At 48.7% G+C, this 12,361-nt stretch overlaps 2 protein-coding genes across 2 annotated transcripts; one reads left to right on the forward strand and one right to left on the reverse strand.

Annotated features, from left to right (window-relative positions):
* Positions 1 to 59: 59 nt before the first annotated feature.
* Positions 60 to 9,266, reverse strand: qars1 (glutaminyl-tRNA synthetase 1). Its single transcript, XM_068597488.1, has 23 exons — positions 8,536 to 9,266; positions 7,765 to 7,915; positions 7,459 to 7,568; positions 7,303 to 7,378; positions 7,138 to 7,202; positions 6,997 to 7,050; positions 6,671 to 6,734; positions 6,508 to 6,582; positions 6,324 to 6,409; positions 6,154 to 6,240; positions 5,601 to 5,700; positions 5,441 to 5,519; positions 5,115 to 5,354; positions 4,898 to 4,990; positions 4,341 to 4,478; positions 3,776 to 3,863; positions 3,545 to 3,691; positions 2,692 to 2,793; positions 2,507 to 2,599; positions 1,689 to 1,816; positions 1,538 to 1,604; positions 1,320 to 1,445; positions 60 to 495 (listed from the first exon to the last, which is right to left on the reverse strand). The coding sequence occupies exons 1-23, from the start codon at positions 8,644 to 8,646 to the stop codon at positions 445 to 447; spliced, it is 2,331 nt and encodes a 776-aa protein (XP_068453589.1). The 5' UTR covers positions 8,647 to 9,266; the 3' UTR covers positions 60 to 444.
* On the forward strand, positions 8,542 to 12,048 carry ogg1 (8-oxoguanine DNA glycosylase). Its single transcript, XM_068597489.1, has 7 exons — positions 8,542 to 9,414; positions 9,920 to 10,266; positions 10,348 to 10,527; positions 10,778 to 10,956; positions 11,088 to 11,235; positions 11,359 to 11,408; positions 11,769 to 12,048. Exons 1-7 carry the CDS (start codon positions 9,191 to 9,193, stop codon positions 11,964 to 11,966), a joined length of 1,326 nt encoding a protein of 441 aa, XP_068453590.1. The 5' UTR covers positions 8,542 to 9,190; the 3' UTR covers positions 11,967 to 12,048.
* The last annotated feature ends 313 nt before the right edge of the window (positions 12,049 to 12,361 follow it).

Genomic DNA, 12,361 nt, shown 5'->3' on the forward strand with positions numbered 1-12,361 from the left:
ACTCTCATACCAAAGTATCAGATAGAAACTATCCACACAGAGGCATTGCATGTTTTCAGTCTTTATTCTTGTCTCCTGTCAAAAGGTCTTTAAAAAAGAAATGCACATGATGGTTTGGCAGTGATCTACCAGCTTTGTAAAAAAGTAATGCTTGCTATTTGATAGCATCTCTTCTGTGCAATATTGTATTAATACACACAAAGTCCTCAATGATCAAAGTTACATACATTCAACAAAGAAGAAGAAACACTGCAGCAGATTTATGAACAATTTCAGGAAGACAGATCCATAAAAAGGGAACCGCAATTTTAGAAATACGGTCTTGTGATTATTACAGCACCTGACTTTATTTGGCCTGAGCGGTCTGTGTCCTTCTTACAATTACACATTTCAGTGATGCAAACAGTTTGGACACGTGTCTGTGCGGCTCGATCGGTCCGTGGATCAGATCTTCCCGGGGTCTTCTTTGAGGGTGACCGTTCTGTTGAAGATGAGCTGCAGGGGGAGAAACATTTACGTTACACTCGTCAGCACGAGAACACAACTGCTCCTTGCGGTCCTCTTCCTGTCTGTGTTGTCCTTTCTCTCTGTTTGTCTGTTCGTCGTCTGTTTGTCTTGACTTTGTATTTCACATACTGTAAAAAAATTGGGTTACAAGCCGCTGCTGCTAGCTCCCCGCTAGCTCCCCATCAACCACCAAAAGTAGTGGGACCAGCCACGGCTCGACGCCCAACTTGGGCAGCGGGGAGCTAGCAGTAGCGCTAGCTGGCTATAGCGGGGAGCTAGCAGCAGCGCTAGCTGGCTGGCTATAGCGGGGAGCTAGCAGCAGCGCTAGCTGGCTGGCTACAGCGGGGAGCTAGCAGCAGCGCTAGCTGGCTACAGCGGGGAGCTAGCAGCAGCAGCGCTAGCTGGCTACAGACATGAATATCTTACAGTGTCTAACTTGTCTCTATCATGTTTTAATCAATACTATTTTAACACAGTTATCCCTCTTTTTATTTTGCTTTGTGTGTGTGAGCCTCTGGGATATTTTTAAGATTTTAATATTATCACTCTTTCATTGTTTGAGCACGTATTGTGAAAGCGTCAATATTTCATGACTTGTAACGGACTCAGTGACGCAGAGTCACTACAACTTCATAACTTATTTTAGTTTTTAGGTTGGTTTGTTTAACATCTGCCACTTGGGTGAAAAATAGCCTCTTGGCTAACTCTGGCGCATTTCCAGAAATGGTTTTATTAACGTTCATCAATGTCCCCCTATCAAACAAACCATTCTAAAATAATAATAATAATAATAATAATGATAGTTTCTGTACCTTCTCTGCGGTGCTGTCGGGGTCCAGGGAGAAGTAGCCGACTCTCTCAAACTGGAATTTGTCTAAAACCTTCGCCGTCCGCACCGAGGTGTCCACCAAGGCACCGCTGATCACGTGCAGGGAATCCTGGGTAACAAACGAGGAGGAAGCACATTAAAACGATGGCCGCCGGTTAAAGGAAGTGGAGCAGGACAGTCGATGAGCGCCGCGGTACTCACGGGGTTGATGTCGCTCAGAAAGCCGTTGGGCACAACGGACTGATCCTCTGGGTGTTTGTGCAGGAACCTTCAAGCAGAGAGAGAAGTTGAGTTGTTGTCTACGCGTCTTATTGGTTGTGAAGGACAGTGAGTGTGTCTGTGTGCGACTCACAGTCTCTCATACAGGCGCACTTCACACGTCAGCGGCTGGCTGACCCAGTGGATGAAGGCCTTTGGCTTCTCCGCGGTCTCAGAGCTGCAACACGTCACCTCCAGCTCCACCACTTTGCCCCGAGCGTCCTGAGGAACAGAAAGGGAGGTCAGCAACGAGGACCAGCAACGTAGACTAGCAACGTGGACCAGCAACGAGGACCAGCAACGTGGACCAGCAGCCGAAGACGTGCACAGACGCTGCTGAGGACGAGCTACAGCTGACGCTACAGGTCAACTCTCCCACATCAGTTAAACCCATGGGCTGTATATGAGAAGTGGACGACATGACGACAGTTTTGAGGCCTTGAGTTTTGGCATTTTCGCCGTCGCCATCTTGGATTTTTAGAACCAGAAGAGGGCGGAGGAGACATCTCACTTTAACGAAATAAATGTTACTATCATGGACTGAAAACTCAGTTAAAGGGTTAATGTTGTAAGATGAAAAAACACTCAGACTGGGAGCAGCGACCTGTCAATCACAAGTTAGCCCCGCCCTAAAGCATACTCTTCCAAATTAGCATATTTGACTCTGAATGAACCAAAACGTACTAAACGAACATCGTCCTGTTTTGAGCAAGACGTGAAACTAGAGACTGAGACATGAACTCAAGCTGAGACGAAGAGAATGCAAGCGTTCACCCCCGCTAGCCTCTAATATCCACACACACACACACACAGTGCATCTCTTAGCATTTATTGGGAAGCTGTTTGAGCGCAGGTACACGTCGCCCTGCAAAACCCGGGCCGACCACGCCTCCAAACACTCGGCAGTCTCACCTTGACGACCTTCTGGAGAGAGATGACGAACCCGGCGTGCCTCAGGCCGACGGGCTGGTCCGGGGTCAGGCGCTTGTAGCCCTTCTCCATCACCTGCAACAGAAGCACAGCGGTCCACCATCACCTTCAAGACTCCGCTCCCTCCGCTGTGAGGGCATTTGTGTCGTCGCCTCCGTCTCTCTGACCTCTCTGAAGTCGCTCTGCTCGATGAAGATGGTGCGCGTGAACGGCACCGTGTGGCTGCCTTTGGCCTCGTTGGCAGGAAAGTCCGGCACGCGGACGTCTGACTGAGACGAGAGGACGACAGCACAACGTTCAGCAAGCTGACAGACACGGGGCCAACGCCTTTACATGACTTTAAACCTTCTAACCAACGCCTTTACATGACTTTAAACCTTCTAACCAACGCCTTTACATGACTTTAAACCTTCTAACCAACGCTTTTACATGACTTTAAACCTTCTAACCAACACTTTTACATGACTTTAAACCTTCTAACCAACATCTTTACATGACTTTAAACCTTCTAACCAACGCTTTTACATGACTTTAAACCTTCTAACCAACACTTTTACATGACTTTAAACCTTCTAACCAACATCTTTACATGACTTTAAACCTTCTAACCAACGCTTTTACATGACTTTAAACCTTCTAACCAACACTTTTACATGACTTTAAACATTCTAACCAACGCCTTTACATGACTTTAAACCTTCTAACCAACGCTTTTACATGACTTTAAACCTCATTTCTAAGACTTTAAAACAAATTTCCATGAATTCAAACCTAATTTCTATGACTTTAAACTTAAATTTCATGAGCAAACATTGTGTGAAATGTGTGTGTAAACAGTAAAAAGTGATAAAATGTAGTATTTAAACTAACAATGAGGATTCAAAGCATACAGTAAACCTTAAATGACTCAAATGAATGAGAGACAACAGTTTGATTGAAAGAATAAACATGGATATAGATGCCTGTACGGATGCTGCTGATATTAAAAGCCTCTTAATGGTTAAATGAGCGTGCACAGACCTTGTAGCCCTCCTGCAGGTTGGTGATGGTGACTCTGAGCGGCTCCAGCACGGCCATGGCTCTGGGCGCCGTCTCGTTCAGCACGTCCCTCACGCACGCCTCCAGGAGGTGGGGCTCCGTCGTCGTCTGGGAAACCGTGACTCCGACCTGCCGACAGACATCACACAATCGTCATCACGAAGGTTCACTAGCAGCACTAGCTCCTCCTCCTCCTCCTCCTCCTCCTCGTACCCGAGCACAGAAGTTGTTGATGGCCTCTGGCGGGAACCCTCTCCTCCTCAGCGCCGTCAGGGTGAAGAGTCGGGGGTCGTCCCAGTCTCTGGAACCAGAAGAGACGTCGCCATGAAGCGAGAAGCCAGCCGATGGGTTAAAACGCTGCACAGGGCTAGCACCTGTTAGCACAGATCCTGAGCTAACAGCACCGGATGTGAGCTGTTGGCGCTCTCGCTTTGTTTCAGACACTTTTACACACAAGAGGAGGCTGCAGAGGGATCTTCATGTGGTTTCTGTGGGTGTTTTAATTAGACTGTAGATCTTCAAGATGTATTTAAAGGAGCGCCTCTTGGTCGCAGGCTCACGTTGCATCGTAGGCGTTGTGTATAAAACTCACTGGGTACTTTTTACTCAATGAAGCAAAGAGACAGATGTGGATCAGTGGAGTCTTCATCAGGTCAGTGTCGACGTCGTGAAGTCAAAGTATATTGAGATGCTTTTTAATCCAGACAGACGATGTATTTACAATCATCACCAGACAACAAACTGTTGCAAATAGTTTTAATGAATCACTTGAACTCACCTGACGACGCCGGTCTCCACCAGTTTGATGATCTTCCTCTTGGACACGACGGTGTAGGTGAGGTTCAGACGGCCGTACTCCCACTGGACCGGACAGTACACGTCCAGAGCGTTGCACAGCCAGAAGTACGACGAGCGCCTGACACACACACACACACACACACACACACACACACACACACACACACACACACACACACACACAGTGTGTCAAACAGGGGTCATACACATTCTGACCAATGGATTTCCATGACTTTTACCCAAATGCCCATGAGCAAACATTGTGTGAAATGTGTGTGTAAACAGTAAAAAGTGATAAAATGTAGTATTTAAACTAACAATGAGGATTCAAAGCATACAGTAAACCTTAAATGACTCAAATGAATGAGAGACAATAGTTTGATTAACCTCATGAACACATAAATACAACACATTCACACGTCTTTTACTACACTTTTGGTGATTTTATATGTTCTTCAAGGACTTTTCCAGGCCTGGAAATAACCATTGAAGAACCCTGTGACTCTGCGATGGTTTGCAGGATGAGTGAGCACAAACCTGGCCTGAAACTCCTTGGTGCAGAGCGAGTGTGTGATGTTCTCAATGGAGTCACAGAGGCAGTGGGTGTAGTCGTACGTGGGGTAGATGCACCTGCAGAAAGAGAGAGAGAGAGAGAGAGAGAGAGAGAGAGAGAGAGAGAGAGAGAGAGACGTACATAACAGCGCAGCTTGCAGCGATGAAGGGATGTATTCACAGCGCAGCGGTCGCCTCGTACCACTCGTCCCCCGTGCGGTGGTGCGGCGTGTACTTGATGCGGTACGCCACGGGGTCCAGCTTCCCGTCCTCCATGACCATCTTCATCCTGAGCGTGGCCTCTCCCTCGGCGAACAGCCCCTTCTTCATCCTCTCGAACAGCACCAGCGACTCCTCGACGGGCCGGTCCCTCCACGGCGACGGCAGCGCGTTGTGGCCCTTCAGCTCCTCCCCTTTCTGGTGGCACACGAACGCGTGACCCCTGGAAGGGAAACCAGCAGACTCCAGACCGTCACCGCTCGCGGACCCGCACTCGCGGACGCGCGCCGGATCGCCGAATGCGCTCACCTGCGGACGAGCTCCACGGCGAGGTCGTACAGCTGCTGGAAGTTGTCGGACGCGTGCGTGACGGCGTAAGGTTCGTAGCCTGCGTGTCAGTGATGGAGGTTTACGTTTCACAAGAACCCGTCCTCGAGAGCGGGGAGCGTTGCATCAGAGTCAGACTCACCCAGCCACTCCACCATGTCCCGGATGGCCGTGAAGTATTTCTCCTCCTCCTTCTCTGGATTGGTGTCGTCGTACCGCAGGAAACAGATCCCGTTGTTCGCCTGCAGGAAGAGGAAAAAAAGAGGAGCGATGAAACAGGAAGTGGTGCTCCAACAAAGAAACCAGAGCAAAGTACTTTTCAACCAAGTAGTCGTAGTTTTTTTGGGGTAGAATCACAAAATGTGTTTGTTAGAGCAGTGAAAAGAGGACAAACTAACATTTTATGTGTTAATGAAATTTACATTTACCTTTTTTATTGAACTAGTAAAAGTGTTTTCAGACTCATGCATGACTGATATTTGTTTAAAAACAGGTAGAGGATTATCTTGTTCGCTTTTTTTGATTTTTGTTAAAATTCTCAAGTCACACTGACAGCGATCCACAAATTAAAGAAAGAAGAAAATACAGTGTCTGTGGCTGTCGCAGAAGTGTAATAATCTTTTTTTTAGTCCATATGTGATGTATCTAGCTGTATATCTACCTGCATGTATTTAAAATGATGAAGAAACACAAACCTTTGCAAAACCAAAGTTGAAGTTGATGGCCTTGGCGTGTCCGATGTGCAGGATCCCGTTGGGCTCAGGAGGAAAACGACTACGAATCTAAAAGGAAAAAGAAAAATTCATAAACAAATGTTGAAGTTGACGTGTTTCTTCTCCAAAGGTACCGCGTATGAAGCCCGTACCTGTCCACCAGTGACCTCCAGGTGCTTCTTCAGCAGCTCCATGGTGTTGGGTGTGACCACGTAGCCCTCGGTCTTATAGTTCTCTCCTGTACGACGAGAGAGGACGAAACATCCACGCCTGAGTCAGGAAGAGCAGCGAGCCGACAGGGAGCCGCTTCTCAATGTTCAGGTGGTTCCTTCTCACCTGGTTTATGGAACTTCAGGGCTTCTCCTCTGAGCTGCTCCATCAGAGACCGGCCCTCCCCCGCCGCCCCATCCTCTACACAACCAGCAGGCAAAGGGACTCAACATTCAAATAGAAGCACGCATGACATAAACAACAGTCAGTCAACCTGCCGGCTGCTCACCAGTCGCCTCCTCTTCCTCCTTCTTCATCTTCCCCTCACTGACGGACACTTTGGCTTTCTGCGGCTGAAGAACAAGGAGATAGATCGTGATTAAAGGTTTTGAACATTTTAGAAGATGAAATGAAATGAGAAGAACATATTAACATGATGTAACATATTAAAAGGCAAAACAATCTGGCTTCCCGCTGAAGCGTGCTTATTAACCTAGCTTGTTGAAGCTGCGTAAAAGATGAGGTTTTGTGATTCCACATGTTGGTTTTGAGCCGGTTGTAACAAACACGCTACACAAACCCTCAAGCTTTTCTTTGTAAATAACCTCGTGCTACCTTGAGTTTCTTCTCCAGGTCGGCCTCCGTCTTGGGGCCCAAGAGGTGCAGGACCTTCGGGGACAAAGTCAGAGACCGTTACGAGTAAAAACCATCAAAACGCACAATCGCACAACACACTCTCTTCTTCAAGACACACACCTGCAAGTCCACCTCGTTCTTGACGACCTTCCCATCGGCCCATCTCAGAGCAGAGCGAGCTTCTCCTGCAACGGAGACGCAGCCTGTGAGACAGTCTGTTCGCTCTGAAGCTGCGGCTTCAGAAACACTGTTTTGTTACGACGTTAAGTAAGCATGACGTCGTACCCATCAGCAGCCCCATGTTGAAGCGGTACCGCTCCCTCAGCAGCGGCTCCTTGTGCTTCTTGATCAACGACTCCACCTGCGGCGACATTCAACGGTCATGCAGGCAGGCGGGCGGGCGACACGGACAGACTCACAGGAGAGCGAACGCTCACTTACGGCTTCCTCGATCTGCTCCGGCGTGACGGCCACGCCCACCCCACACGCCTCCTCAAACTCCGCCTGGTTGATGGGGTCCTGAGGATGACTCTTCACAAACTCCAGAGCAGCTGCAAGAAGAAAAAGACAAAACACTCTAAATCGGGATGAGAAGCCATTTTGTTTGCCGTAATGACGCAATTAAACCACGGAGAGGTAGCGTCCACCGTTTACATGAATATCTTTAAATGTATTTTACGTATCTTATTTTCTATACAATGATAATTATTCAGAAAGCATTATGTTCACGAGCAGTCGGGTTTGTACCTGCCAGCTGCAGCTCTGTGCAGATTTTGCACTGAACGATGGTGTCTGCGAGGAACGCCAGGCGCTTGGGGTCTTTAAGGCGAGACGCCATGCTGTACAGCAACGTACCGATGGCTTTGTCCACTCCTGAAGCCCCGAGGGCTCGCTGAGCCTGTTGTGAGGGAGAAAAGACCAGAATTAGATCAAATGATAATCCTTTATTTGTCCCGCGGTGGAGGAATTACAGCAGTGCACACAAGAAACACATAGTAACATAAATAAACAGTAATAAAAACAGTAAAGAAGAATACAACAGCAATATTACATATACAGATGGAAATAAAGTATTTAAATGTAGTTATATTGCACCAGATGAAGGTAATTAAAGTGGCCAAAGTGGTTAAAGTGTGTTGCGGTCTACAGCTTGTTATGCAGCCTGACAGCAGCAGGAAGGAAGGACTTTCTGTACCTCTCCTTCACACACGGGATGAATCGTTTTGTCCCTTAAAATAAAAGCACGTCTCATGGCTAATGGACTGTGCCACTTAAATTCGTCTGCAAACAAGTGTATTCAAGTGAAAGTGAAACAATGGAGACTGTTCCGACATTTAACTAGTGAGTTAAGTTATGAGAAACGGACTCGAAGACAAGAAGAACCGAGGGGGGATACTACAAATATAATAAATAAAATGTATAAGATACAAGGGAGCTAAAAAAAAAAAACAGGTATGTGAAGTCAGTCACATTCCACAGCTGTCCCTTCTGAGTTCCCGTACAGACGTCGGGTCGTACCTGAATAATTGCGTCCTTCAGGGCGGAACTCAGCGCTTCATTTTTCAGTGTTTCTTTCGCTTTCTGCTCGCTGAGCCCAATGGACGTGAAAAGGGTCAACGTGTCTGCCATTTTCTCCACCGTATTCACCGGATAAGTAAACCCGAGCCCCTCTGACACGCCGCTCTCCGAGCAAGACTTTTTCAGAAGAGAGAGCGAGGGGACGACTTCCTGTGTGTACACCTCGAGGAGGAGGGGGGGAGAGAGGTCCAAAAATATGAGCCAATAGGACACCGCGGGCACGGATGTGTTGACCAATCGTGAAAGAGCTTGGTTAAAATTACCGCCCACCTAATGTGAGACAGCCAATCAGAAGTTGTGTTGACATCAGGAGGGCGGGGTTACCGGAATGAGTGAAATGTTGCATCATATTGTCATTTAAACTATTCCTGAAAATGTATTAACTTGAAGTTAGGACAACAAAACATATAATGTGTGTTAGATGACATTTATCATCACATATAATGTTATTACAAGCACCTAAACTCGAAAGCTATTCTTCTAAAACGCGCCCAGCTTTACGACAGAGTTAGGTCTTTGTTGTCCATCATTATGGCCGCCGGCTAACGGCTAAATCAACTCCGCGAAAGGCATTACACCGTCGTAACGTTCACTGATGTTGTGTTTCCGGTTTTCCCACTTCAACACCGGCAAAGCGAGTTTCTGTAAGGCCGCAGCGGTGTGTGTCGCTTTAACGTGTAATCAGCAGGCAGCGGGGGGACTTGTGGCCATGGCCGAACACGCGGTGCTGTCGCCGGGGTCGAGCCGCTGGAGGTCTCTGGCCTGCGCCCGGTCCGAGCTGCGCCTGGACCTCACGCTCACCTGCGGACAGTCCTTCCGGTGAGTTCTGAGGTGACTTCCTGTTCCGACCAGGAAGTCCGACCCGACCAGGAAGTCATGGAAAACCTGAAAAAGTTTTCATGGAATTTTAAAATGGTCATTTCCAGGCCTGGAAAAGTTCTTGGAGAAAAACAAATCCCCAAAAGTGAAAGTGAAAGTCGTGTAAATGTTTTATATTCATGTGTTCATGACGCTCATTCACGCTGAGTTTGAAGTAATGAATCTGCTTTTAAAAGAAAGAGGCTCAAAATATCAGCAGCATACATACAGGCATCTATATAAATGTTTATTCTTTTAATCAAACTATTGTCTCTCATTTGTGTCATTTAAGGTTTACTGTATGCTTTGAATCCTCATTGTTAGTTTAAATACTACATTTTATCACTTTTTACTGTACACACACACATTTCACACAATGTTTGCTCATGGACAATTTGTTATAAAGTCATGGAAATCCATTGGTCAGAATGTGTGTGAACCCTGTCTCTGTGTATTGACCCCACAGCTGGAGAGAAACAGCTGAAGGCCACTGGACCGGAGTGATGGGAGGACGAGTGTGGACGCTGACCCAGACAGACGACACCCTCTGGTACCACGTCTACAGACGCTCTGACGGGGAGAGGAAGAGGAAGAGGAGAGCTGGGGTTTCTCTCAAGATGGAAAACCAGTCAGGGGAGAGATCCACGGGGGCTCTGCCGAAGGAAGAGGAGGAGCCGGTGGAGGTGACTCCAGGGCAGGAGGAGGAGGAGATGCTGAGAGACTACTTCCAGCTGAACGTGAGGCTGGGGGATCTGTACAGGCACTGGGGAGCTGCAGACCCTCACTTCCAGCGCATCGCAGACGTCTTCACAGGCCAGTGTGCGCTCGCGCTCAGCATTACAACGACAACATCAGCGTTTTATTAAATGCGCGTACCTTCGTGTCTCTCCGCAGGCGTGAGGATGCTCCGCCAGGACCCCACCGAGTGTCTCTTTTCCTTCATCTGCACCTCCAACAACCACATCTCCCGGATCCACGGCATGGTGGAGCGCTTGTGTCAGGCTCTGGGCGCCCCGCTGTGCCGGCTGGACCAAACCTCGTACCACGACTTCCCCTCGCTGAGCGCGCTCGCAGGTTCCCCTCAGTTTAGAGTCGCTCCCACCAGGAGGCCATAGGCTTCACCTTCATGATGGAAAGAACCGCTTTTAGACGTGTGAATGTTTAGGTCTTGTTTAAAGTTCTTTTATGGCTTATTTACGTTTGGTTTGGTCTTCAGGGATCTGAACAAATGATTTTTCCGATAATAAAAACGCAGATCCGGCCCGCCAGCGGGTCCAGTCGGCGTCCGGTTCCCTCACCGTGTCTTCTCTGTTTCACTCGGCAGGCGCCGGCGTGGAGGCGCGCCTCAGGGATCTGGGTTTCGGCTATCGGGCTCAGTTCCTCCAGCAGAGCGCAGCAAAGATCCTGGCCACTCACGGACCCGGGTGGCTCGAGGGCCTGCGCGCTGTCGAGTACCCGGAGGCCCGCGACGCCCTGCGGACTCTCCCCGGCGTCGGCACCAAGGTAGAGCGGGCACTCGGGATCCGAACCCCCGGCCCCTCTGGCCGCGAGGCGTCGGTGCTAGTAGCGCCCCCGCCCCCCGTGCGGCCCTGCAGCATCAGCAACATGTAAGCAAGGCCCGTGTGTGTCCGCAGGTGGCCGACTGCGTGTGTCTGATGTCTCTGGATAAGATGGAGGCCGTGCCCGTGGACACGCACGTGTGGCAGATCGCCAAGCGAGACTACGGCTACGCTGCCGGCAGCCAACAGAAGAGCATCACGGACAAGCTGCACCGAGACCTGGGTTGGTCCCCACATGCAGCAGAATATACACACAGATATAATCTATAATATGTGTGTATCTGATGGTCAGCTCTCGTGGCGCTGCGTCATCGTTAACACAATCCAATGTCATGCTTCTGCACAGGGGATTACTTCAGACGGCTGTGGGGTCCTTATGCAGGTTGGGCTCAGTCGGTGAGTGTGTTTCATGTCATGTGACCTCCTATCAGGCCGTGTGTTTCATGTCATGTGACCTCCCGTCAGGCCGTGTGTTTCATGTCATGTGACCTCCCGTCAGGCCGTGTGTTTCATGTCATGTGACCTCCCGTCAGGCCGTGTGTTTCATGTCATGTGACCTCCCATCAGGCCGTGTGTTTCATGTCATGTGACCTCCCATCAGGCCGTGTTAACACGTCACACACCTCATGTTCACTACACATACTTTTCATTTTGTATTTTATTTTATTTGTGTATATTATTTATATACATCTCTCTCTCTCTCTCTCTCTCTCTCTCTCTCTCTCTCTCTCTCTCTCTCCCTCTCTCTCTCTCCAGGTGCTCTTCTGTTCTGACCTCAAGAAGTTCCAGAAGCTCAAAGGCTCGTCGCCCCTGAAGCGGCCGAAGAAAGAGGAAGAGGAAGATGAAGAGGAAGAGAAAGTGGTCGAGGCGAGAGCGGCGACGGCGTGCGCGAGCAAAGCGATAAAGACGGAAGGGGATGGAACCAAGAAGAGGAGGAGAACCAAAGCAAGATGATTACAGGTTGCTGCTTGAGAAGGAAATGAAGCGTCTTTAAGTTCAGTGAAGCAGTGGAATTAAAACCTTGTTTCTGGAAGAAGCTCCAGCTCTCAGGCTTCAGACTCTCAGGCCGCTCCGTCTGAGGCCGATGGGAACGACCTCAACAACGAGCTGCAGCTCAGGCCTCTGTTCGCTGTCGGGGAACCAAATCACTGAATGACTTTTCCTGCCGAACAAAGAAACGTCCTTCTATGAAATGTTTCAGAAGTTGCCTAAAAGAAAGTCTAATTGCTGTTTTGTAAAAGTTGTTTATGGTTTAGTGTTCATGTCTTTCTGGTTTTAACTGTTAAATCAAAATGTTTCACTGTTTTCACTCCTGGAGACTCGCAGCAACATCACTGCTGAGGAAACGC

The sequence above is a fragment of the Clinocottus analis genome, unplaced genomic scaffold (genome assembly GCF_023055335.1).
Source record: "Clinocottus analis isolate CAN_PGR_092001 unplaced genomic scaffold, fCliAna1.0.p SCAF_4, whole genome shotgun sequence".
NCBI lineage: Eukaryota > Metazoa > Chordata > Actinopteri > Perciformes > Cottidae > Clinocottus > Clinocottus analis.

Excerpts from the sequence above, each read along its gene's own strand:
- qars1 (XM_068597488.1), bottom strand. The coding sequence starts at position 8,646 with ATGGCAGACACGTTGACCCTTTTCACGTCCATTGGGCTCAGCGAGCAG. Across the intron at positions 7,569-7,764 it reads CACAGAGCTGCAGCTGGCAG|CTGCTCTGGAGTTTGTGAAG; the intron begins GTACAAACCCGA and ends TTCTTCTTGCAG. Across the intron at positions 1,446-1,537 it reads TTCTGAGCGACATCAACCCC|GATTCCCTGCACGTGATCAG; the intron begins GTGAGTACCGCG and ends TTTGTTACCCAG.
- ogg1 (XM_068597489.1), top strand. The coding sequence starts at position 9,191 with ATGTTGTGTTTCCGGTTTTCCCACTTCAACACCGGCAAAGCGAGTTTC. Across the intron at positions 9,415-9,919 it reads ACCTGCGGACAGTCCTTCCG|CTGGAGAGAAACAGCTGAAG; the intron begins GTGAGTTCTGAG and ends TTGACCCCACAG. Across the intron at positions 11,409-11,768 it reads ATGCAGGTTGGGCTCAGTCG|GTGCTCTTCTGTTCTGACCT; the intron begins GTGAGTGTGTTT and ends CTCTCTCTCCAG.